The 27515-nt window shown below is 48.6% G+C and overlaps 1 protein-coding gene across 1 annotated transcript; it reads left to right on the top strand.

The window, feature by feature from the left end:
• Positions 1–26953, top strand: cmip (c-Maf inducing protein). Its single transcript, XM_030096084.1, has 21 exons — positions 1–977; positions 14447–14572; positions 15182–15232; positions 15558–15719; positions 16165–16206; positions 16374–16436; positions 16620–16700; positions 18415–18518; positions 18823–18927; positions 20253–20693; positions 21456–21521; positions 22607–22633; positions 22793–22841; positions 22989–23096; positions 23366–23482; positions 23638–23778; positions 24061–24108; positions 24201–24347; positions 24780–24885; positions 25610–25680; positions 26024–26953. Exons 1-21 carry the CDS (start codon positions 633–635, stop codon positions 26075–26077), a joined length of 2454 nt encoding a protein of 817 aa, XP_029951944.1. The 5' UTR covers positions 1–632; the 3' UTR covers positions 26078–26953.
• Positions 26954–27515: the final 562 nt, after the last annotated feature.

The raw sequence follows: 27515 nt of genomic DNA, 5'->3' as shown, positions 1-27515 counted from the left end.
GAGAGAGACAGAGAGAGAGAGGCTCCTTCACGGAGAGAAAAAAAGAGCGAATAAAAAAGGAAACCGTGCCAGGGAGGGAGCCCGTAACGAGCAGCAGACCCGCCGACAGCCGCCGCCGCCGCCGCCATTCGGATCGTGTCGGGGCCGCGCCTCGCCGTGGATTAACAGCGCGTCTGGCACCGGACCGCACGCAGCGGACCGGGTCCGGGTCCGGGATCGGGATCAGGCCATGGCCCTGACAGATTGAGTCGCTCCGCGGCGGCAGCAGCAGCAGCAGGAGGTGGAGGAGTGGAGGAGGAGGAGGGGGGAGGAGGAGGAGGGGGAGGCGAGACGAGACGCGCTCCGTGGAGACGCTTCCTCGCTCTTTGTGCGCGAGCTGGAAAATGGTGGATTATTTGTCCGGTGTCATAAAATCCTGAGCTCGGAGGCGTCGGTGAGCCGAGGTCGTGTCGCAGCGGTCGGTCGGTCGGTCGGTAGGTACCCCCCCCTCCCCCCCCCCCCCCCTCCGCTCCTCTCCGAGGTCCGCTTCTTTACGCACATACATGTCGGCTCGTCGTGCCGCCGCGGCGCGCGCCCCCTCCGCTCCTTGACAGCAAACATTTGGAAACAATAAACTGTTGGATTACCGGACTATGGATTTCACCAGCGGTGGAGGAGGAGGAGGAGGAGGCGGAGGAGGGGAGCTGCACAACAACCAGTTCTATCCGTGCGAGGAGAGCAAGCCGCTCCTGGGGGAGATGTCGGAGGGCAACAACAACAACAGCAGCAAGCCGGGCGCGGGGCCGGCCAGGAGGCCGCTGCACCACTGCAGCGCCGGCAGCGGCATGCGCTACAAGCTGCTGCACGAGGGCGACATCCAGGTGTGCGTGGTCAAACACCCCCGCACCTTCCTCAGCAAGATCCTCACCTCCAAGTTCCTGCGCAGATGGGAGCCGCACCACCTGACGCTCACCGACGGCAGCCTGACATCAGCCACGGTCAGTGCGCGCGCGTGTGATGTGTGTGGTGTGTGTGTGTGAGAGAGACAGAGATGCTGCGTCTTTGCATTCCTCGGCCCGCCGCTGTTTGCCTCTTCTTGTCTGAACGCGCAGCCACATTACGCACAGTCTGTTGTTGACGCAGTTTACAAGAAGAAGAAGAAGAGAAAAAAAAGAAGGCCGCCTGTCATCATGTTTTCACGGCCTGTTCTTCTCCTCTCCTCCTCTCCTCTCCTCCTCCTCCTCCTCTCCTCCTCTCCTCCATCCTCTCTATACCTCCATCACATCCTCCCCTCACTCCTCCATCCCTTCTAGACGATCAGAATCATCAGGATGGGCTTCAGAATAACGATTACATGAAATAATAGGCTGAAAACACTCAAACTAGAGAACGTAGAATATGAACAGGACAAAATGATGAAAAGTGGGTTTTAAAAGCACCAGCCTGGCTTGTTTTGGTCAGTTTGAACGCAGCAGCATTGAATTCTGGGATCAGAATCATCCTGTCGGGATCGTTCTTCCTCTCTGATGAATGGGCGACCGTAGCTTATTGTAATTTTAAATCAAGAATTTATTCTCTCTGTCTTAAATCCACCTTAAATCAAGTGGGACGAGACATTTTGACTGAAAAGACAAATGAACTTGGTAAGATTTTGAATTTTCTGCAGTTTTTGCAGTGCGTCGCTCTTAAGGATGTTTCCACAGGCCCCGTTTCCACGGCAACGCTCCACAGGACCGCTGCAGTTAGCCTGCCGAGCCACCAGGGGTGCTGCTGTCGCTGAGAACAATACGCTCTAAACATTACCGACTGGAGAACACGTCGTGTTCTCCAGTCGGTAATGTTTAGAGCGTATTGTTCTAGAATAATGTACTCCTGCCGTAGTGCTCATGAGCACCAGCAGCAGCAGCAGCCTGGTCTCTCGGTGTTTTGGGATCAACAGTGTTGGATTATGAGTCCAAACCAGCATGTCAGCTGTCTGCTGTTGTTGTGATTAATGAAGGACGCCGTCGGAGACGTGTGCGTCTCAGAACCCGCTGTTTAAAAAAAAAACCTAAACTGCAGCGAGAATCTGACAGATTACCGAGTCCTGAGTCCGTCTGCAGCTTCAGACCCACATTTTACCGTTTTATCTGATTATTGGTTCCATAGATTTGAACGTTTGTTGATTTTAGCTGAATCTGTGAAAATGGAGAAGAGCCTCATGCTGCTTGTTACAACCAGACCATGCTAACAGCTAGCTAAACACGGTGTCAGCACTGTGGAATTGTGGGTCAGAATCAGTCTGTATGGCTGTCTTCAGGTGTCTTCATCTGCCTTCAGGTGTCTTTATGTGTCTTCAGGTGTGTTTGGGTGCCTTTAGTTGACTTCAGGTATCTTTATCCATCTTGTTGTGTCTTTGGGCGTCTTTATGTGTCTTCAGGGTCTTATTTGTCTTTAGTTGTCCAGTAGATGTACTTTATGTGTCTTCAGGTGTGTTTAGGTGTCTTTAGATGTCTTTATCCATCTTTACATGTCTTGGTGTGTCTTCAGGTGTTTTTAGGTGTCCTCATGTGTCTTTTTGTGTCTTCAGATGTCTCTGTGTGTCTTTAGGTGTCTTGGTGTGCCTTTGGGTGTCTTTATGTGTCTTTAGATGTCCTCAGATGTCTTTAGATGTCCTCAAATGTCTTTGTGTGTCCTCAGATGTCTTTATGTGTCCTCAGATGTCTTTAGATGTCCTCAGATGTCTTCCTTTGTCGAGGGATGCATGTTCTTCCTGCTCCTTTGTCTCAGTGCCGGTCCTGAGAGTCAGGGTTCTATCGGTCACCTCGTGGTTTTACCTCCAGGCTCCGTCCGGCCGGCTGGGTGAATGTCTTCACGCTGTGCGTCTCCATCGGTCCAAACATCTGTCACCACGTCTTTTTTACCCATCATGGGAATAAATGTCCACGATGCTGATACTGTCCACCGCTTGTAGCTCGTTGCTCTTAAACCCGTCTTTTTGATGACTGATCGATTTGTCGAATATGGAACCTTGGAGCTGGTCTTGTCACGGAGATCTCCTCGCTGTGTTTGAGAAGGTTGATTCCTTCCTGGATTCACTCTGAGCGGCGGCGCTGATGGACTGTCCGAACTCACTCAGTCACATTTTCAGTTTTATAACAAATAACTGAACATGCGTCTTAAAGTTCCATAAAGAATGAGTCCAGTCTTTGACATATCTAAACATGGTTTTTCTAGTAATGCAATAGTTACTTTGCCTTGTGTTGTAACTCAGTTACTTTTATGAAGAATTAACTACTTTTTTAAAAGTAACTTGCCCAACGCTGCTCATACGCTAGCGTAGTTTAGCGTTAGCATCAGTGACGGCTTCGCTTCCTCTTCCTCATCGAGCTCCATGTTTTCCTCCTCCTCCTCCTCCTCCTCCTCCTCTTCCTCCTCTTCCTCCTTCAGCAGTGATAACCTGTGTTTAGTGCAGCAGTCCCGGCTAGCAGCATTCGCTAACGTAGTGGTCACATGACCAGCCGTGCAGTCTCTGGGTAAGCTAGGTGGCTAACCGGCTAACCGCCGCTACGCCAGTCGACACCGCTGTTGTTTGGGTGGGATTTGGAGCATTTCTTTAAAAGGATGATCACACAGACTGGTTTTACTTTGGCTCATGTTCATCCAATCTGGACAAAGATCTAGAAAAACACAAACTGTGAAGCTGTTATGAAATGTTTGATCGCCTGCAGTGCGATAAGAGGCCGAAATGTTGATTTTCTTCGTAGTAGTTTGACTTTAATACTCAGTGACCCTTCATGGAAATTGAGAAAGAAAAACAGTACATTAAATTAATTTGTTTTCTACATTAAAATGGAATAAAATCACAATAATTTAAGAAATGATCAGCCTTAAACACCTTTTAAAAGTTACTGAAGAGCAAAAAGAAGCTGCGGAAATCTGATTTTCATCTGTTAACCCTGTAAAGGCGAAGCGACTCAGTCTTTCTGGTTTTACAGCTGATAAAAGATGCTTGGGGCTCATCAGGAGCCTGTTTGGACAGAATGAAGCCGCCGTCTGCCGGTAGAGTCGCTGTGATTCACCCTGCGCTCCGTCCAAACCTGCTGAGTCACCATTTCCAACACACTGCTGGGTGAAATTCACGCCAATCGCAGCTCCGCGGTTCAAACTCCCAGCTTCAGGTTCTGAAAACAAACCCGCCTTCCTGTCAGGGCGGCGCTGCGAGGCCCCCCGGGGCCCCCCGGAGCCCCGGAGCCCCTCACTCCGCTCCACCGGAGCGCCCTCAATTATTCAGAGAGCCTCTCCGGTTGGTCCTCCCGGAATAAAACCCTGCCGGCGGGGGGTCCGGGCCCCTTTCAGGTGTGCGACATGAAACCGGCGGAAGGCTCGCTCCCAGGGGGAGCAGGAGGCAGGAGGCGCCGCGGAATGAGACGTGTGACGCAAAACGACAAGAAAAAGACGAGAAGCGAGTCAAAAGATGAAACACGCCACAAAATTCCCCAAAATCCCCCCAAAGAACCCGGTCTCTACCTGGTAACTGTCTCCTACAGCCGTGGCGTGTTGCAGCAGCACTTCAGCCGTTTCCACGGAGACAGACTGGGAACTTTTTCTAAAAGTTCCACCTTGGGACTCGTTTTCAAAAAGTTGCATCTCGTGAACTGATCAGCAGAGCTGGCGAAAGTTTTCAGCTTTCACTCAAAAAAACGTTTTCAGTGAGAAGCCTCGTGTTTCCATGACGATGAGCATCACGGCGACGTGTGTTCTTGTTCTTGGTACAACGTGAGGACCAGAGCAGGTTTGAACTTTTAGAGTGAGGACGTGTTTGGAAGTGGAGACGTTCTGGTCACACCCCTCACTCGTTCGTGAATTAACCCGCCACAGAACTGAGCCGAGATTGACCCCGCCCCCCTCCGTCCAACCAGCCAATCAGAGTCGGCGTCTGGCTCCTCACATCCTCACAAACAAATCCTAACATCCCAGTTGGCCGGTAAATAAGGCCTGTGTCACTGATGATGCGATATCCGAGTGGAAAAAGGATAAAACACTCAACAAATTCAGTAAAATCAATTCAAAACTTTTTTCTCCACATTATTTCCCTTTTGAACTCCCGTGAGATTTAGAAGAATTAATATATAAGCTGAATCTACAGTGAGAGCATGAAATGCAAACGTTACTCCTTTGTAATTATCTGACGTGTGTGCGTGTGTGTGTGTGTGTGTGTGTGTGTGTGTGTGAGAGAGACCGGTCGGAGGCTCTTTTATTGATTGCGGTTCCTTCGAACTTTGACCTGTGAACATGAGCCTGGAGAGGCTTCCAGGAAATCGCAGGTCACAGCCACTCACATTGGTGTGTGTGTGTGTGTGTGTGTGTGTGTGTGTGTGTGTGTGTGTGTGTGTGTGTGTGTGTGTGTGTGAAGCAACATTTTATTCATGTTGAACAAAGTTTGTGGCTTTTCGACCTCCTCGTCCTCAGCTTGCTGGAAATAGCCGCAGCTCAAACACACTCGGTGTGTGTTCTGCTGGCTGTTCTCTCTGCAGGCTTCACATTGATTCATTCCTGTTAGTGCGTTTAAATTATCTGCCATAAACCGACAGTATTCCACCAGGAGACGTTTGCAGAGTGTGTTTGATCTCATACATCAGGGGTATCAAACATAAGGCCAGTGGGCCAAAACCAGCCCTCGAGAGGCTCCAGTCCGGCCAAACCACCAAGCAAACTGTCCGAATTTCAGAGAAAACTTTGATTTTTAACACAACACTCAGCGCTGAGCTGAGATGTCAGTGATGTGGCCATTAAAGCTAGCTAACTAGCATTAGCCTCAAAACCATGCTGCCAGGGTTTTTTTTAACACCCATAATGCAACAGCTCCAGAAGAAGTAGTTTTTTTTTTGGTTTTTTTCACATTTCACTGCGTTTTGACCGAGAAGCTTTCATTAAAACTGGCTTATGTTGAGATTGTCGTCATTTTCTGTAGTAATTACAGAAATATAGACATTTTCATCACTCTGCTCTACAGCAACATCAAACATAGTTGCATTATGCCCCGTTTCCATGGAGACTGAGTCTCGAAAAGTTCCGCCTTGGGAGCCGTTTTCAAAAAGCTGTGCTTTCAGTGTTTTCTCCAGCTGCTCGGAGCACATCTGGAATTTTAAAACTATCCAAGACACTTTGAAAAGAGGAGAGCGGGCGAGAGGAGCCATGTTTTAGCTCCCGAGGCTTCAGTGTGGTTCTAGGTCACTCTGGGGTCGACCTCCAGGGTGTCGCTGCCGAAGTTCCAAAGTGTGAGAACATTTTAAACGAGGCGGGATCAGCGTCTTATAGAGGACGGAGTCTCATGAAGAGGAACACGGAACAGTTATAAAAGATGAAGGATGACTATTAGACTTGAAAATGACTCAAAACGTCCCGCAGAGGCCGAAGTAACAACCGTCAGCTGAAGAAAACCTGGAATAAATCCACTGAAAAGGAGGGGAGGGGTGAGAGAGGCCACAGGTTCACAACGAGGCTCCAGTCTCCGGCGGAACGCAGAACCCACTCTCCGAATAGCAGAGGAGGGAAACAAGCGTCTCTGTCTGGTCCGCTCTGCCTCTTCACCTCTTCCGGGATGTTTCACCTCCATACCATTCCGCCAATGAAGGGCTGGATTGTAGAGATTCTGCTCATTTACTCTGCAGACAGCTGGGAATTCCAGCCTCAAAGAGAAAGAGATTCCCAGATGGGAATTCCCACCTCCTTCCACTGGAAGCGAGTGGGAATTCCCACCTCCAACCAGAGCTGGTTCAGAAATCCAGCCTTGTCAAATCTGTAACGGTTTTAAATGTCCGACCTGAACCTGTCGGCACTTCTAGCCTTCCCGAGTCTGACAGCAACTTGGAATTCCAACACCCTCAATGTACAACCTGGCTCAAACCCTGATGGGATCTGGGAATTCTGATGGGAAAGGGGCGGAGTGTCTGGAAACCTCTCAGGACTCTGAGGACGAGTGGAGGCCATGTCTACTCCCACCGAGGTGGACTGTCAACTCCAGAACTACCAAGTCCAGGAGAATCTGGACCGGGACCAGCACCAGGAGAATCTGGACCGGGACCAGGACCCGGACCAGGAGAATCTGGACCGGGACCAGGACCCGGACCAGGAGAATCTGGACCGGGAGTCCAGACCCTCTGGAGGGAAACATTGTTGTGTCCACTGAACATGTGCAGAAGACACTGTTGTCGAGTAAAAGGAGCTGGAGCCCACCACAGGGCGAGCTGTTCAGCCGAGTGTGTGTGTGTGTGTGTGTGTGTGTGTGTGTGTGTGTGTGATTTACAGTTGTGTTTGGCTTGGCGTTATATTTGGATGGGAGTGAGGAGCCTGCTGCAGTTGTCAGTCCTCCAGCTGCTCGTCTCTCCAGTTTTCATTCTGGCTGCTGTTTCATCTCTTTTTCTCTTTTTCTTTGTTTTTCTCTTTTTTAAAGATCTTCAGTTGATCAGATTAGTGGATCATTGACGCTGATGACGGTTATTTAAGATCAGTGGAGGATGTTTTCTGCATTACTTTAACAACAAAGAGAACAATACACCAAAGTTTGGCCAACATTTATATTTAACCATTAAATTCTAGAAAAATTTGGTCAATATTGATGATCGAATCAAATCTTTTTCTGTTGTGACATTTTAAAATAACTTTTTTAAATTGAAATGACTCTGTAAAGTACAGAGCCCCGGACATGACATGGTAAAAAAAAAAAAAAAATTGTGGCGATGAAATAATAAATCGTGCGCACGAATTACTAATTCGTTCCCACAAATTAAGTTATATCGTTCATATACTGAACAGCACAGTAAAGTTAGCAGCATATTGACAGATGCAGACTTTCGGTCTCAATAACTCTTTAACAAAACGTCAGTAACATACAAAGGGCGCCTCCAGCCCGTGGTTGTGAGGTGGACTACATGCTACAAGCTCATTTTAATTAAAAGTATCTGTCTATCAAGCAGCAGAAACAATACTGATTTCAGCCGGAGCAGCCGGCAGTGCTGCGGGGTTAAGGGACCGTCTACAATTTACAGGACGCTGCAACAGTGAAGACAAATACCACACAAAAAAACAAAACAAAACAAAACAAAAAAAACGTAATACCACCACTGGGATTCACTGCAGTGTCACCATAATCACCACAACCTTCATTTGTCTCCTATCAAATTTATTGGATATGGTGTTTGTCGTCACTGTTGCAGCGTCTTGTAAATTGTAGACGGTCCCTGAACCCCGCAGCACAACACCGGCTGCTCCGGCTGAAATCAATATTGTTTCTGCTGCTTGATTGATAGACAAATACTTTTCAGAAAAATGAGCTTGTAGCATGTAGTCCACCTCACAACGCTGGGATGGAGGCGCTCTTTGTATGTTACTGACGTTGTTTTAAAGAGTTATTGAGACCGAAAGTCAGCATCTGTCAATATGCTGCTAACTTTACTGGACTGTTCAGTATATGAATGATGCTAATTAGTATCATTCATATCATTCAAACTAATTTGTGGGAACGAATTAGTTATTTTGTGGCTACAATTTAATTATTTTTTTTTTTACCATGTCATGTCCGGGGCTGCGTAGTAAAGAATTGGACCCAAACTCCACAGAATTCACAGTTCCGGTTTGAAAGTGTCTCTCAGGATCCGTTTACACGACATTTGAAAACTGCTCCCAAGGTGGAACTTTCAGAAAATGCTCACACTCAGTCTCCACGGAAACGAGGGGAAATGCAATATTCTGAAAACTCTGTTTCCATGGAAACAAGGGTAAACACAGCTTTTACTAAACAGTCTGTCTCCATAGAAACAAGGGTAAATGCAACTTTTAGAAAACGCTCCGTCGCTATGGAAACGGGGAAAAGCAGTACATTTCTCAAATGCTGCTTCTGCACATGCACAAAACACTGTAGCCACAGCTACAGCGGCTACAACTAAGATGTTTTCGAGGGAAAAAACGCAGAATTTTCGTAGCTTTTAGGCTGTCTGTCTCCTGGTTCTGCTGTTTCACGGTGCTCAGAGTCACTGAGCGCGCAAGTTTTTGAAAATGTTCTGACTCCATCGCAACTTTTCAGAAGCACTGCTGCTGCTCTCCACGGCTGGAGTCACTGTTCCCAGGCTGCAGTTGGCCCAACATTAACTGCGTTGTTTTCAGCGTTGGTGCCGTCTCCGTGGAAACAAACGTCGTTTATAAAATCTCTTGAAGCATTTTTGAAATGGAAATCAGGAAATGGTGCGTCGAGGCCTTCAGAGCTGCTGAAACTAAAACTGCCAAATGAAGGGAAATCGTGTCTTAGTGACCGAGCCTAAAGCGAGCGGTGATCAGCTGAAGCCGAGGGAAGAGCAGTTTCTCTTCTCCGCGGCGCCGAGCGGTGACGTTTGGCTTTCTGGGAAGCTCCAGCAGAACGCCGGACGGCTCGGGTCGGCGGCTCGTTCTGACCTGAGCAGCTGCGGCCCGGCGCTTCCGCTAAAAATGGAGAAGTGCGGCTTCTGAGCGGACGGCCGCTCGCCGGCCGCACGGCGGCAGGACGCCGCGGCGTGATGCACGAGGCTGCAGGAGGCCCGGAGAGACACGCTCCGTCCACGAAGACTCCTGGACCCCATCCAAAACATGCATCACGTCCAGGGACAAACAGCCAGACAGAACGGGAGCAGGAGGAGACGGAAAAACAAGAAAACAGCAGCAGCAGAGTCAAACAGGAGGCCGCGAGCCGAGACGCCGCCGAGCGAAACAGAAAAAAAGACACAAGATGAGAGGAAACAGATGTGATAACCTGATAACCTCAATAACACGCAGAATGAGAACATTACACACAACTGCGAGTGAAAAATGTGAGGAATCGAGAGCATGTGGCCCTGATGAAAATGAACACGAATCAGGCTGGAGACTGAAGAAATGACGAGCGCGACGTGCACAGACCGATTCAAAACGACTGAAATCCAAGATGCAAATCAGAGAAGAGTCACAGAATGAGCACAGACTAGCATGAAATGATCAATACGAAGGTTTAATATGCAAAAACTACAAAGAGGATAACAGAATAAATATCGATGACTGTCTATTAGGAATGATAAAAGGACAAAGCGAGTGAGAAATGAGAAACTGCAAAAAGAGCATCAAATAAAGCAAATAGGAAAATAATGTGAAATTTGAAAGTGATGTGGGAAAATAGAAAAGGAAGACAAAATGAGAAGCAAACGGAAAGAAACTGACAGAATGAACAGAATTAAGAAGCAAAATGAGTGATAAACTGAAAAAATGAGCCCTAAATGGCAAAAACTTGAAAAAAAATCAGACAAAACGGAACAAAAATTGGTGTAAAATTAGCAAAATAACCAGATGGAGCTGATGCAAACTGATGTGCTAGACTGACCACGAAGCAGAGCGAGAAGGAGAACAGTTCCTGGTTCCTGCTCTGGTCTCTGGTCAACATGTCGGAGCTGCAGGCCCAGCTTTGTTTCCTCTGTCTGCTTCTCCCTGGAAACACACCAAAACATCTCCATCCTCCTGTTTCCATGGCAACCCAGAGGAGAGCAGCGGCAAAGAGAGGCGACGAGGAGGACGGACGGACGGACGGACAGATGGAGACAGAGAGACAGACAGATAGACGGAGACAGGCTGACGGAGACAGAGAGACAGACGGAGACAGAGAGACGGAGACAGACGGAGGCTGACGGAGACAGGCAGACGTTTACTCTCGCAAGGAAATGAGGAAAATCTCCCTCAGAATCAATATTTGTCGTGGACGACGTCTGTAATGAAAACGCTCCATGTGAGTCACATCAGGGAGGGGGGCGGTGTAAATAAAGGAACAGCGTGTTTGCTCTCCACCCAGAGAGGAGGGGGGGTGTTGAAGCAGCTGTTCGCCGGGCTGCAGCTGCTGGAGCGCTGAGCTAACGGCGGCGGCCCGTAGCTTCTGGGCCGCATGGCCGCTCCGCTCGTAGCTGCTCCGGTTGTGGGTGTAGCTTCAGTCGTAGCCTCCACCCTCCGTCTGCTTTTTAGCTGCTGGAATCATGATTTGTCGCCGTGGCTGCAGTTACAGCTGACCCTGGATCAGCTGCTCTTACCGTGTAGCTTAGCGGCGAACGCAGCTCAGTAACAGCAGCTGACCCGGGATCAGCTGCTGTTACTGAGCTGCGTTCGCCGCTAAGCTAGCGGCTAACGCTACCTCAGATGGATACTGTGCCAAACCAAATGCAAACACTGGGAGAGGGACTGAAAAATGACTTATTGAGAGAAAAAACGACAAACAAACTTCCTCCAGAGTGCAGAATAGAAGAAAACTGAAGCAGAAGAAGAATTTGGATGTGTTGAAACAGTTCCTGAAAGCTGCAGGCTGTGTTTGTGTTGAGTGGAGCCGCAGACTGTTGGTGTGTGTTTATGTGTCTGGAAGCAGCAGTATCACACACACACACACACACACACAGACAGTGGAGGCTGACTTCAGAGGAAACCTAAAAGTAGATAAAGTGTCACCTCTCCTTGTTGCGGGTGTTTTTCTGAGCTTTTCTTTGTAATTGTGTTATTTTTTCATCCGTCACTGTTGTGTTGCGTCATCCTGTAGATTATTTTCATCTCGTCATACTTTGCTTTGCGCCATTTTGTGGTTTTTCTTTATTTTGCACTACTTTTTGTAAAGCTTTGTTCTTTTCCCACCATTCTGTTGTCGTCTTCTGTTCATTTGTTGTTTCTTTGGATCAAATCTTCACTGATTCGCATCATTTTTTCTGTTTTGAATCGTTTTCTGCATAATTTTTGCACTTTGCTTGTCATTTTGTTGCCGCTTTGCGTTCAGTTGTTGCTTCTGTGAATCAGATCGTGACTGATTTGCGTCACTTTCTTGTAATTTTGCGTCCTTCGGCTGCTGCACTTTTTTTTCTTTTTGCTGAACTTCGCAGTTCTTCGGCGTCACTCTGATCGTTCATTTTTCCTGGAGCGTGTCGGCGAGAGGAGGTTGCTGCAGGTGAACTGTGAAACGTCAGAGATGTGTTGTTGTTTCTGGCTGCTGCCGCTCTCAGCTGATGTGTTTCCGCTCTGAAAGCGTTTCCTGGTTTGGCCGCGAGTCACCGGGCCTGGTGGGGCCTGGTGGGGCCTGGCGGGGCCTGGCGGGGCCTGGCCGGGCCGGGAGGGGCCTCGCCGGGCCTGGCGGGGCCTCCCCGGGCCTCGGCAGCAGCTCTCCTCCACCCGGCGGCCGCCTGTCCTCCCCGGTCCGCTTCGGCGCTGAACAACAGGCAGTACATCAACAACATGACAGGAAACCCCTCAAACAGGAAGTTGAAGTGACAAGAAGTTTCTCTGAAGAGTCACGGCGAGCGATCGGCGGTGCAGGATGACGACTGTGACTCTGAATAACCACGAAGACGCTCGAAACCGTGATACTGGAGGACAAGAAATATCATGTGAATGATTGACAATGAAGAAAAAATGAACATGAGATATAGAATAATCTTAAAGACAAACTAAATGAAATATAAAGAAAAGTCATTAAAATAAAGATCATTGAGTATTAAAATCCAATCCAAATTTATTTATATAGCACATTTTAACAACTAAAGACAGTTTCCAAACTGCTGCACAGACAACAGATTCAACATTACATAATAAAAAAGAGATAAATAAAAGATAAAATCAGAATAAAATAACAATAAAAACATTAAAAAAGTAACTCAAAAGACCAGAATGTGAAGAACAAAAGACCTGAGGGCTTCAAAAATGAGTGTGGATGCCTGAAAAGAGATGCAGCGTGACCAAGAACACTCAAAAAGAGGAAATAATTAAACATTAAGGGAATTAAAATATCCATCAAGGAATCCAGAATTTCCATCAAATACACAAAAACACACTGAGGTGGACTTAAAATCATTTAAAATGTAGAAGAGGCAGAAAATGACAAAGTAAGAAACAAAATGAGCAATAAGGACCTAAAATAGATGCAGAGAATTCACACATTCAATGAAAGACGATGGGAATCGAACACAGCGACTCGAAACCTGCATGAAAATACAAAATAAAACATCGAGAGCTGCAGAGGCAGAACCGAGCCGCAACACAGAGAAACTGAAAGGTTCTCTGCTCCGTCCGAGGAGTTCCTCTCTAATCAAACTGCTGCTCCGTCTGCTCCTCCCCCTCCTCCTCCTTTTCTTCCTCCTCCCCTCCTCTTCCTCCTCCCCCTCCTCTTCCTCCTCCTCCTCCTCCTCCTCCTCCTCCTCCCCTTCCTCTTCCTCCTCCTCCTCCTCCTCCTCCTCCCCTTCCTCCTCCTCCTCCCCTTCCTCTTCCTCCTCCTCCTCCTCCTCCTCCTCCTCCGCCTCCTCCTCCCCTTCCTCTTCCTCCCCCTCCTCCTCCTCCTCCTCATCCCCTTCCTCTTCCTCCTCCTCTTCCCCCTCCTCCTCCTCCTCCTCCTCCTCCTCCTCCTCCTCTTCTCTAAAGTCTCGTCTGTTCCTGCGTCCGGAAACTTGTGGTCATTTGTCAGCGTTTCTGTGATCATTTTGAGACGAGCAAACAGGTTGTGGCCTGTTGGTGAGTGCTGCACAGCTGTGTGTGTGTGTGTGTGTGTGTGTGTGTGTGTGTGTGTGTGTGTGTGTGTGTGTGTGTGTGTGTGGGTGATATACGATGCTTTTGTTGAATGGATGTTTTAGCTTGTTTACACTTCCTACAGATGAAACAAAGTCCTCGAGCAGCTTCAGACAGAAACACTAAACAGACACAAAAACAAAACTGACCACAAAGATACACGTGACCACAAAGAGATGCAACATGACTACAAAGACACACAACGTGACTACAAAGACACACAACGTGACTACAAAGATGAACAATGTGACCACAAAGAGACAAGTCTCGACTGCAAAGAGACACTGTGCCACTGCACAGACGTAACGTGACCGAGAGACAAGACTCGACTACAAAGAGACACAAAACGGCAACAGAACCGAATCCCAGAGAGAAACATTCATTAAAATGAGACAAATACAAGCTGCAAAGAGACGTTGCTTCAAAAAAGACGACGGACTGGAAAACTGCATGACAGAAGTCCGAGTAACAGAAGACGGAATGAGACGAGAGACGACGACAATCGGACGCATCAGAGCTACAAAGAGACACGATGAGACGCCGACGTCCTGTAGACAGAGACACAGAGAGCTGCAAAGAGACGCAGCGGGGCCACAAAGAGACAAGGAGACAGAAACCGGAAAATTAGATCAACAGCGACTGCAGAGGCACCTCTGTGTGTGTGTGTGTGTGTGTGTGTGTGTGTGTGTGTGTGTGTGTGTGTGTGTGTGTGTGTGTGTGTGTGTGTGTGTGTGTGTGGCCAGCTGAGGCCAGTAAAAATAAACTCCTTTTTCTGCTTCGACTCTCTTTAAATACACAGTTTGGCCTGTAAATGTCAGACAGTAGCAGACCTGATACCCTGCCTGTGTGTGTGTGTGTGTGTGTGTGTGTGTGTGTGTGTGTGTGTGTGTGTTGGTTCCCTCTGCAGCCCACCGGCTACATGGAGACGTCTCTGTCCTACAGCTCCATAGAGGACCTGCAGCTCCTGGCCTGGGACAACGCGCCCAAGTACTGCGTCCAGCTCAGCTTCCCGGGGGGAACCGTGCTGCTGCAGGTAACACACACACACACACACACACACACACACACACACACACACACACACACACACACGGCAGAATGACTTTAATTAGCACGTGTGTAAACTGAGCCGGATTTCCCGGTCCTGGAGCGGAACGCGGTGGGAGAACGCCGAACGGCGGCCCGCCCGGCGAGCCCCGCCGGTTCCCCCGGCAGGAAGGGGCGCGTTGTTCCAAACACCTGTGTTATTGGTTTACACAACGTCAACAATGAAAACGGCGTTTTCGTTTTGCGTTCGGATGAAAACGTTGTGAAGGTGGTTCTGTCTACTGAGCATGCTCAGTGGCTGCACTTCAGCGGATGAACTGAAGAGTTTGTTTTGATGCGTCTCTTGCAGTCTGAACAGCCCTGCATGAGTAAATTAACTTTGGTTTTTATTTATTATGTTTATTTTTTTTTTCTTCTTCGTTTTTGGACGTTAAAGAAAAACTTTGACTGGTTTGGAAACAGTTACCTGTCAAGACACCGGGACATAAACCAGCTGATTGAAAGGAGATGCTTCAAAATGCTTGTTTTTGTGTGTGTGTGTGTGTGTGTGTGTGTGTGTGTGTGTGTGTGTGTGTGTGTTTGTTTGTTTCTGCAGGCTGCAAACAGCTACTTAAGGGACCAGTGGTTTCACTCCTTGCAGTGGAAGGTAAGGTTACTGTTTGTCTTTAACTATTCATACACACACACACACACACACACACACACACACACACACACACACACACACACACACACACACACACGTCTTCTGGCGTCCGTTCAGCGGTGTGTTCTGCTTCCTCCGGTGTGTGTGTTTCACTTCATCCTGCTGTTCACTTCGCATGTTTTTATCATTCTTTTGGATCTTTTTCTGTTTTTTTTTTCTCACCTTTAATCCTGAACTCTTGACCTCCGTCTGACCTCTCCGACCTTCTGTTGACTCTCCCGTGGTGTGTGTGTGTGTCACAACACAACCCTTTTTTGTCCTGCAGAAAAAGATCTACAAGTACCGCAAGGTGCTGAACAACCCGAGCCGCTGGGACGTGGTGCTGAAGGAGATCCGGGCGCTGGTGGACATGGCGCTCAGCTCGCCGCTGCAGGACGAGTCCATCCACCAGGCCCCGCTGCACATCATCTCCACGCTGCTGGCCGAGGTCCGCACGCACGCACGCACACACACACACACACACACCTGCCTCCATGACTAATATTAGCTTTGTTCTTATCGGCTGCAGGGAGGAGATGTTTGGTTTCACCTCACATGACTTTATGTCACATTCGGAGAGAAAACACACTGAATTAGTGTTAGAAACACACAACTTGAAATAAAACAGATTTCTAATTGCTCAGGAAACAAAAACAAAATTCATATCAAATGTATTTGTACTTTTATTCTGGGATGATTCCTCTGTTTTACATATTTTGTAAAACTGAATTATGCAGTTAAATTAGAAAAACTCGGCTCGATGATACAAATACTGTAATAATTATGTAATCGACCAAAACAAGCTGTTGATGAATCAGCAGAGCACTGCTGGTTTTCATGAGAACCGTCCCTGAGTGACGGAACCCTCCTGAAAGTTCTCTGTTTGCCTGCAGAACTCCAACCTGAGCAGCCAGGATCATGAGAACATCATCGTGGTGAGTCTGGACTTTTATTTCCGCCCATATTTGATTTTCAGTCAATGATTAACGCTCACATCGTCTTCGCCGGTCAAGTTACTCCCAGTTCCTGTGTGTGTGTGTATCTGTGTAGATTTATATTGATTTGTGTGTGTGTGTGTGTGTGTGTGTGTGTGTGTGTGCAGGCCATCGCTCCTCTCCTGGAGAACAACCACCCTCCTCCCGACCTGTGCGAGTTCTTCTGTAAGGTGAGGAATAAAAGATGTTGATGAACTCTGACACCTCCCAGGACCGTCTCAGATCTCAGACCGAGGCAGTCTTTAGTCCTCCGACATGTTCTCGTCCACGTTGTTGAAACATTTCTGATAGAAGCGAAAACGCGTACGTGAGGCTGAAGTTTTGCTAACGCCGCTGCCGCCGTTGTGTTGCAGCACTGTCGGGAGCGGCCGCGCTCCATGGTGGTCATCGAGGTGTTCACGCCCGTCGTGCAGAGGATCCTCAAACACAACATGGTGAGGAGAGACGCAGCTCGACACTGATAGACGGTTGATAAGAGACGGGACTGAGGGTTAAACTCTGCGTTTACGTAGGAGTTCATGTAAAAATCACTTCTTCACAATAATTATGATGATGATGAAAAAATATTTTCATATAATAGTAACAATAATAATGATAATAACAGTTATTATTATTATTTTGTTTTATTTTAAGATATAATAATTTTATGTCTAACAAAAAAAACTATAAGTCTGAACTGATGTGGCAGTTTCAGATGTTAGTTCCACCTGGTTCATACCTGGTACCCCGATACTTCTGCATACTCCTGTAGAGGAGTTCAAACTAGCAGCCCTGAAGTGACCAGTGTGTAAAAACACATGTAAATCTATGAAAACTTCAGACCTGTGGGACAAAATCAGCTTAAAACTGACTTTCAAGGAGCTTCAGTCTGGTTCATCGAGAAAATGGTAACAAGTTCGAATAAAACATTCTTTTTTTTTTCCTTCTAATTTCTTAAGAGTAGTTGACGCAACACAGCACAGCGATATCAACGATCCTGCTATGATAGCGAGCACACTGGTGTTAGCGAACGTTTACTTTAACATTTAAATACAGACGTTATTAAGGTTTTGTATTTTATTGGCACGGCTCACTCAAGATGAACCTGAACTGAAACGTTTGACTCCTCTGGCGTTGGCCTAATCCGGGTCGTCTTTCCTGTAAATTCAGACCAGCAGCAGTGATTCTCCAATGTAAAGGAAACCTGAGGCTTTTACAGCTTCGGGTTCCCAGCAGCGACGAGGACCCAAAGCACAAAATCACTTCCCTGTTCATCCGCCTCTGCTCGGCCTCTCCTTCCTCTTTTCGGGCCGTTTATTGCAGCCGGCTTCATGTTTCTGCTCGATAATGATCTCTGGTTACATCAGGGCGCCGTGCTGCAGCGTTTACAGCTTCAGAGGGGAAAACGTCCTCAGGTCCAAACGCACCAGCCTCCATCTGGAGGCTTCAGCTGCTCTCTCCTGATCTGTAGCCTGTTATTCATCACATTCAGCCTTTCCTTTAATCTTTATATAACTCTTCTGTCACCGCTGACAGATTTCCTTCCAAAAATAAACACGAGTGCAAAATGATCAGTGTCAGCATATTTAAACTACTGCTTAGCTTAGCATCATTAGCATCCTAATGCCTGTCGACCGTCAGTCAGAGCGGATATATTTATCTTAGCTTGGTTACTAGCATTTCGGGCAGAACTAGACTGTTTCAAGGATAATTTCCAAACTAGCATCATGTAGCTTCCCATGTTATCGTTAGCCCCTTGCTGTGGGGCCATTAGCAGCATCATGTTCTTTTGACGTCCATCACACAGCTAGCAGGAATTTTTTTTAAGTTAGCCATAGCATTTTTTTAGCATTCCTTTGCAAGTCAGTAGCATCACTAGCATCACTAGCATCTTATATTGCTCTTAGCTTAGATATTAGCGCGTCCAGGCTAATCTGTAGCATCTCTCGATGATTAGCGCTCCTGTAATCACTGGTGATTATTTCAGGTCAACTTTTACATTTTTCATAAGAAACGCTGAAGAAGTATGAATACACTGAGGGAATCATGTTTTCCTAAAATATGTTTAAAAAACAGTAACATAATGCAAACAGTACAGTAACGTCAGACAGCAGGGTCTTTATATGATTATCAGACAGTAACTTGAATCTTGTCTTTTCCGTGGGACAGGACTTTGGGAAATGTCCTCGGCTGCGTCTCTTCACTCAGGAGTACATCCTCGCCCTCAACGAACTGAACGCCGGGATGGAGGTCGTCAAGAAGTTCGTCCACAGGTCAGTCCTCAGTGAGAACTTCCAGGCTAACGTCCACCGTCTGACTTGTGGGTCGGGCCGTTTTTGAACCGAACATTTTGATGGATCAGTCAAACCGTTGAACTTTGGTTAGTTCCTCCTCGGGAACTAGCGTGTTGGTTAAGATCTATAGAAATATAGATGGTTACTGGCATCTCAGCACCAGCAGACAGGACAGGTTTAGTGGACACGTCTCAAGAAAAGGACAGATTTAAAGAAGGAACGGGACAGATGTGAGTCCCAGCTGGACGCTGAGCTGTCTAACCCGCCGTCCCACCTGTCTCAGCATGCACGGGCCGACTGGACAGTGTCCTCACCCTCGAGTCCTGCCAAACCTGGTGGCTGTGTGTCTGGCTGCCATCTACTCGTGTTACGAAGAGTTCATCAACAGGTCAGACACACACACACACACACACACACACACACACACACACACACACACTCTCTCTCTCTCTCTCTCAGGAATGTGTGAGACGTCCTGAAGGCTGACCGTTGTCACTGCAGTACAGAGTGTTGTGTTCCAACAGTTAAAGGTCCGTAGAGAACGTGCTCGGCGGCTTCGGGATGGAGTGTCGCTGTGGTTCCTCTGGTCCTCTCGCCGCCGCCGCCGCCGCTGTTCTCGCAGGGCCATCCTGTTGTTTTCATCGATTAGGCAAACATGTGACTGGTAATTTCCCACATATCGCCCCGCTAATACGAAGGGAAACGGTCCAAGCGGTAATCAGCCGACGTTGCCAGGAAAGCAGATCATAACTGTTTGGGGTCATCAGACCGCATTATGCCATTTATAGGCCCTAAACGAATCTGCAGCGTCCCGCAGCGCCGCAAAAATACACCGGCAATTATGAGTGGAACAATACATGGAAAATAATGAAATACATAACGAGATTACGTTCATTAGGAAGGATGGCCCGGAGCTGCGTATGGGAGGCCTGGGCGGGGTTGAGTCGAGGCAACACGCCGCTCCCTCATCACACACTTCCACTAATCTCATCCCGGCGCCGTGGTTTTACATGATGCTGAACAAAGTGAGCAAACAGGGAGATCCAGCCCCCGGGAAAGTAACTGAATACCGTTCAGAAGTTACTCGTCAGATCAGCCATTAGCTTCAGAGCTGCTGTCTCTCTCCACTGTGAGCTTGCTGTTAGCTTTAGCATGTTAGCTGTTAGCTTTAGCATGAGCCGCTGTCTCAAATGAAGTGTTTCGTGGAAAAGTCTCATTAATCCTAATCTGACTTTCAGGCCTCTTCCATCTTCGTCAGATTACAGAGCATCTTCCTCCAGCTCCTAACTTCATGTTGAATGTGTTTACATTTATTCGTAAAGGACTTTTATGAACCAAGTGCTGAACTTTTTAAAAAGTTACTTATGTAAAGTAACTCGTGAGGCTCAGATGGAGTTGTTGGCTGTTTTTAGGCGGGCTTCATGTCAACCTGTGATTTGTGACGATGGTGATGATCATCTGTCACTTCTTGCAGTGTGTCACACTGTACAATGGCGTGACTCCCGCAGGGATCCACACTCACGTTAGAATGTTTCTAAACTTTTCCGCCGAGGCTTTTTGTTGACTGTGTGGCTGATCTTCACTCATTATCTTCCGTCCGGAGGGGGCTGAAGTTTCCATCCAGCGGATCCATCGCCGTGGCAGCGTCCCCGCCCGCCGTCACGCCGGTTATTTTTAACCCTTTGTGTCCTCCGGTGTTTGATCCCGCTGCAGCCGGGACAACTCCCCGAGCCTGAAGGAGATCAGGAACGGCTGCCAGCAGCAGAACGACCGCAAGCCGCCCATGCCGCTGCGCCTGCTGCGCCCCGAGCCCCCCACGCCGCCGCCCGCCACCATCCTGCCGCTCTCCGCCAACAACTCCCCGCCGCCGGCCACGGTGCCGGCGCCCGCCCCGGCCAACCCGCCCATCCCCGCCTCGTCCCTGCCGCTCTCGCCGCCGCCCTCCGTCGTCAACTCCAGCGAGATCCTGGTGGAGCTGGAGCGCAACAACAACACGGCCAACGCCAAGAGGAAGGCGGCGCCGGCGGGCGGAGACAGCGAGCCCAACCTCATCGACTGCCTGCTGGTCAGCCCCGCCGTCAACACGCTGTCCATACAGCTGCCGGCGCAGGCCGACCGCGTGCTGGGCTGCTTCGCCCTCATCCTCAAGATGCTGTGAGTTCACTCACACACACACACACACACACACACACACACACACACACACACACACACGTGGACAGACAGATATGCAAGATTTTAAAACACAAGTTCTAAACTAGTTTTAGGCAAGTTTTAGACTGGCTTTGGATCGGCTTTAGACTGGATGTAGACTGGCTTTAGTCTGGATGGAAACTGACTTTAGTCTGGTTTTAGCCTGGATGTAGACCAATCTTCTTCTGGCTTCAGCCTCATTTAAAACTCCTTTCAGACTCCAGGTCGGTTGTAGACCGGACTGAGTTTGGACCGGCTCTCGGCTCATTTGAAAGCAGTGTCAAACGGCTGTTTCAGAACCGTGTCAGTCTGTTGTGGACTCTCCTGGAGCTGTGGACTGAGTCCGATCTGGTTTCAAACATCTGCTGCTGTTTGAAGGAGGAAGCGAAGCCGTGTTGTTTTTCTGCTGTTGGACGTCAGCAGAGGGAAGTTACCTGAAGGCAGGTCGGCGGGCGTTAGCGGACGTTACATGAGGAGCAGGAGCAGGAAGAGGAGCAGGAGGAGGGAAAGTGACGGCGTCTGCGGGTGTCTCGTGTTTCTCACAAAGGCGAAGTTATTTAACTGTCGGTAACACGAAGCTCCTCAGCAGCTGTTACGTCAGACCGCCGGCCTGCGGCTCCGGTTACCGTCTGAGGAGCTGCTCCTCCTGCTCCTCTTACACCTCACTCTCTGCCCCCCCCCCCCCCCCCCCCCCCCCCCCCCCCCTCCTCTCTGCCCCCCCAGGTCGGACTATGACGACTGGAGACCAGCTCTCGCCAGCCTGCTGCAGCCCATCCCCTTCCCCAAGGAGTGAGTACCGACCACTTTGAGACGGTTCATTCTGGAGCCTCCTCATGTTTCCTGCTCGTTTGACCCGGAAGTGAAGTAAGAGAGACTTCTCTGAAGGTCTGAACTGTCAGCGACAGCCTGTTCCCACTAGAAGAGGGACTTTTCAGAAAGTCTAGTTTTTCCGCCGTTTCCATGGAGATGGGAGTCGGAGCGTTGTCAACAGCAGAGCGGATCTGGACCCATTTCAGACAGGAGTTACTGGTCCAGGTCCAGGACCAGATCCAGACATGTAGATATTTCAGGACTGGTCCAGACCGGTCCTGGACTGAAATGCTTTGATCCTGCCTGTCTGGAGTGAAGCAGGACGGTCCCGGACTCGGGTCCTGAGGAATCCGCTGTGTTCCAGCGTCACTTTAGTGTTTTAATAGAAGAGGTTTAGAGTCAGACCTCCACCCTCCTGGATCCAGGCCTCGTGCCGGGCCGCCGGGGGGCCTCGGCGGGCCCCGGGGGACCCCGGCCTCTGACGTGGCCTGGCCTCTCAGCAGGCGGCGTCGAACCGGCGGCCTCCCCTCTGGGTTCGCCGGCCGCCGCGCCCGGCGCTCTGTGATTGGTTATCCGGCTCGCAGCTCGGGACGCAGCTGCTCGTCACCTGCGCCGCCGGCGCCGCTCCTCGCCACGGGCGTCATTAGGAAGAGAAACAGGCGTCCCGGCGAGACGCGGCATCAGAGCGGCTGATGAAGCGCCGCCGGGGACGAGGGACTCATTAGCAGACAGACAGACAGACGGACGGACGGCTCGTCTTCAGTTCAGTCAGTGTCTTTAAACTGTTCAGTCAGGCAGGTCTGTGTCTCTGGTCTAGATCTCTTTATTGCCGTCTCTTTTTGGGGCTTTTAATTGAGTTTTGGGTTTTTGTCCATTAGTTCTTCAGTTTTGTGTCATTTCCTCATTTTGGGCCTTGACTGTTGTTTTTCATCTTTTTGAATTGTCGTTTGTTATTTCAGGATTTTTTTCCTTTATCGGATCTTTTTGTTTTATTCCTTTGTTTTGTATTTTGTGTTTGCATTAAAGACGTGTGTGTGACGGGTGTGTGTGTCCTCTCTCTGCAGGGCCCTCGCACACGCCAAATTCACAAAGTAAGTTTGTCACACTGTGAACTCTTCAGCATTGACATTTCCAACAGTCTTTGAAAGCAGCACGCTGACGTGTGCCTGTGTGTGTGTGTATGTGTGTGTGTGTGTGTGTGTGTGTGTGTGTGTGTGTGTGTGTGTATGTATGTATGTGTGTCCACACAGGGAGCTGAAATATGTCATCCAGAGGTTTGCAGAGGACCCCAGACAGGAGGTGTGTGTGTTACAGATCTGTGTGTGTTATAGATGTGTGTGTTGCGTGTGTATGAACCTAACAGAAATGTGTTTGTGTGTGTGTGTGTGTGTGTGTGTGTGTGTGTGTGTGTGTGTGTGTGTGTGTGTGTGTGTGTGTGTTTTCCAGGTGCACTCCTGTCTCCTCAGTGTGCGCTCAGGTAAAGATGGCTGGTTTCAGCTGTACAGTCCAGGGGGCGTGGCCTGTGATGACGACGGCGAGCTGTTTGCCAGCATGGTAAGAACACACACACACACACACACACACACACACACACACACACACAAGAAACAAGACACTTCTACCTACAAATATACACAACACACACTCTAAGAACAAACAGACACATAAGACATCGTCAATTGTACAAACACACACTTAAGACGTCGACAGCTGTAACTTGCACACACACCGAGATGCTTTTACACACAAACACAAGACAAACGAGTGCTAACACACACACACACACACACCCACACACACACTCACCCCTCCCTCTCCTGCAGGTCCACATCTTGATGGGTTCCTGCTATAAGACCAAGAAGTTCCTTCTGTCTCTGGCTGAGAACAAGCTGGGTCCCTGCATGCTTCTGGCCCTGCGAGGGAACCAGACCATGGTGGAGGTGAGCGCCGCTCCCGTCCTCTGTCACCTCTCCGTGGCCATTTTCTGTCTTTTTACATTTTTCTTTATTCATTTTGAGTGTTTTCTGCGGTCATCTTGTCTCTTCTATCTCTCACCTTTGAGTTACGTGTGTGTGTGTGTGTGTGTGTGTTGCAGATCCTGTGTCTGATGCTGGAGTACAACATCATCGAGAACAAGGACACTCAGCTGCAGATCATCTCCACCCTGGAGAGCACCCAGGTGGGGCTGCGCATGTACGAGCAGCTGTGCGACCGGCAGAGGGAGCTCAAGGAGCTGGTGAGTCAAAGCTAACATGCTAACGTGCTAACGTTAAGCTCAAGGAGCTGGTGAGTCAAAGCTAACATGCTAACGTGAAGCTCAAGGAGCTGGCACATTACATTAAAAGATCTTTGCATGAAGTGTCATTCAAGCATCTTGAGGCTACATCAGATGTCCTGTTTTTTTTTTTTTTCTGGAAATATAAATGTAGCATCACCAAGTTACTTTCATGCTGTAACAGAACAACTCACTCAATTTAATTTTTATTCTCAAACTTGTTCATTTCTGTGTCTTCTGCAGCAAAGAAAGGGAGGTCCCACCCGGCTCACTCTGCCCTCGAAGTCCACGGTGAGTTCACAAATACACACACACACATACACACACACACACACACACTGTACTGACCAGCAGATCTAATAAATCTCTCCTGGGTGCCGCAGGACGCCGACCTGGCCCGTCTGCTGAGTTCAGGGTCCTTCGGGAACTTGGAGAACTTGAGCCTGGCCTTCACCAATGTCACCAGTGCCTGTGCTGAGCAGCTCATCAAGCTGCCTTCACTCAAACAGCTCAACCTCTGGTCCACTCAGGTAAACCAGCCCCAGACGGGCATCATGGGAGCTTAATTCTCACCGATCGGGCAATGCAAACATTCTTTCATGTCTTAATATTGTGTTCATTTTTCAACCAATCGGTTGACGGGCCGCCATCCATTTCTAAGTCTCCGAAAAAGATCCACGCTCATTTTACATAGAACTAAAAGCATTTATTGTGTATGAGACTGCATGTTTCAAGTGAATACGCTTAATTTTTGTTTCATCAGTTTCATATTTAAGTTTTGGAAATTATGTAGTTTCGTGTTGGGCCACCAGAGGGTGCGGTCGTGTCTTTATGTTCCTTTTCCTGTGAAAAAAGCTGGTTTGACCGACTTTCCATCCTCACATAAAGCCAGTACAGTTCACATCCTGTTTCCTGAAGCGTGTGTTTCTGATTTGTTCCTTCTTTGTGTTTCGCGGCTGCAGTTTGGAGACGCCGGACTGAGGTTGCTGTCCGAACATTTAGCCTGTCTGCAGGTCCTGAACCTGTGTGAGACCCCCGTCACTGATGCTGGTCTGCTGGCGCTCAGCTGTGAGTGATTCCTCACTAAACCACGCACATCTTCATTTCTCTCACTTTAAAAAGTGAAATATTCTGCAGGTGAACTAAAGACATCTTAAAGACAGAGAATACCACTGTGTGAAAGACACTGGGATATATGCATCTGTTTGCTGTTTCTAAGAAACAATGAAAACATTATAAACTGGACAACAATGTCTGCAGTTCTCAAACATGTGGCCCAAACAGTGTGAATGGGAGAACCTGATGAAGTTTAGGCGAATTTCACTTTATGCAGATGATGCTGTCGTGTTAAAACCTTCACATCTCAGAAACTAAAGCAGAAATTATTCCCAAACTTTGCACATCAACTATTGGATGCATTAATAGGATGTAAGTGAAATATGATGCTAAGTTAACATTTTTAAAGCAATGTGCTATTACTGTAAAATTACGAAGTGGAAAACAATGACTAGTTGAAACTGCTGGTAAAAACAGTCTCAATATTTCTGATTTTGTGATGCTGCAGTCAGATTTCACTCCATGCAGACGACTTCACCTTTAAAGAGCCTCCTTATCTCAGAAACTACAGTAGATCTAATGTTAAAACTTGGCAAACCGCTTCCTGGATGCATTGTTGAAGTTTGTTGAGGTCTTGAGCAGGAAGACGTGAGGATTGATTTCTGACAGCAGGACCGTATTGACATATTGACTGCAGGGTCAGTTGTCTTGAACTGTAAATATTTGTGTGTTTCAGCCATGAAGAGTCTCTGCAGCTTGAACATGAACAGCACCAAACTCACCGCCGACACATACGAGGACCTCAAGGTAACTTTCAGGGCTGTAGAAGACTGAGTTCAACCTCATTTACCTACTACGTTTAAAAAAGTCAAGGATTTCATGATATTCAGTTTAAAACAGCTGTTTTTTCCCCAGTGTTTCCATTTCAAGTACTTTGCAAGTCAGATTGATTGTTTACAGATAATTTAAACTTCTCCAGTGGATGTTACTATTTCCATGACTCCTGGATGTTAGTGGAGGAAGATGCTCTATAATTTGGATGTTAGGAGGAAGATGCTCTATAGTCTGCATGTCAGCTGGAGTTGTGTGAAATTCCCAGTTTGACTTGGTTCTTCCCAGTGACTCCTGACTGTTTCATTTCGCTCTGCAGGCCAAACTGCCCAACCTGAAAGACGTGGATGTTCGGTACACTGAAGCCTGGTGATCCAGCCCCGCCCCCATACATGCCCACACACACACACACACACACACACACACACACACACACACACACACACACACACACACACAGATGTCATCACTGTCAACGCCATCGTCAGACGCCGATGTGGCCCCGCCCACTTTCAGGATCAGCCCGTTGCTCCCCTTACTTCCTGTTTCCTGTGCCGCGTTCCCCTGGACGCAGTGGCACATTCCCGCCCCTCGTCGCCATGACGACGCCGACGATGGTGACGATGCCGACGCCGTCATGTAGCTCTCTGGACGCTTCGAACTGTTGCTCTCCGAGCCGCGCTTTGGCTTAATGGTTCGATTTCCAAGGCGAGGAGGGGGAGGGGTCGAAAAAATGAGGTGCTGCTACCTCAGAGAGGAGAGACTGTGCCTCACACACACACACACACACACACACACACACACACACACACACACACACACACAGGAAATGGTTTTTATCGACTTGAATCCACATATTTTTCCAGACATCTGTGCTTTCATATCTCGTGTGTTTCTACATGTATGAAGATTAAGCCCCGCCCCCTCCTGCTGAGGCGCCTTTGTGTGTGTGTGTGCGTGCGTGTGTGCGTGTTCGGTGTACATACGGAGGAGCTCTGGACAGCTGTGTAGCAGTGGCTGGCGGTCTGGGACCGCCTCATATTTATAGTCCCGGTGGCGATGGAAGCGCCAGTCCTCCTTTCTGTTTTTGTTTTTGTTTTTTTGTTTCTTTGCAACAAGCCAACGAAGCGAATAACAGGAGACCTGAGAAACTGAAAGGACCTTAAAAGAAAACAAAAAACAGCCCAGAGTTGTATATTTTCATATCTTCTGCTCCCTTTTGTGGCGGTTTTAATGAGGAAAAGCAGAAAGACGGACACCTGCCAAACGCCGCTCGTGGCTTCGTGCACTCGTTTCTTCGCCTGTTTTTCAGGAAACGGAGGAGAAGAAGAGACGCCGCCGGTTTTTTCTAGTCGTCCTGCTGTATTTATATTCTGCCATAAGGAAACGAGCGGAGTCCGGAGATCAGACGGTGAAAACAGAGACTGCAGAGAAGGACTCGCTGCGGGAGTTAAAGGGACGCTCAGAGGTGTCTTTGGATTTGCCTGTCTACATTCCCTCATCTGAAAAGAGAACGATAAAAAACAACAAACTGCCCCGACGCACTGCTAGTCTGTCGTCGCCGTCGACCTCCAGTGGCCCCCGGCCCTCCTCCGGTCACCCCCCGCCCCCGCCCTGTCCCCGGTCTCTGGGGGGTTCTGGTCTCCAGCTGAGTGACCGTCTGTCCCGTTCTGACTGAGACGAACCGCGTCTTCATCTTTTTCCACCGTCCAGGACGTTCAGACACATCCCGCCGCCTGATGTTCCAGGATGACCCAACCTGGCGAGCTCGTTCGCTGCCAGGCTGTTCGAGAACAGAACGCCGGTGGCGA

Source organism: Salarias fasciatus, chromosome 7 (assembly GCF_902148845.1).
Source record: "Salarias fasciatus chromosome 7, fSalaFa1.1, whole genome shotgun sequence".
Taxonomy (NCBI): Eukaryota; Metazoa; Chordata; class Actinopteri; order Blenniiformes; family Blenniidae; genus Salarias; species Salarias fasciatus.
The sequence above is the reverse complement of the archived record's forward strand: the minus strand, read 5'-3'. Positions and strand labels throughout refer to the sequence as shown.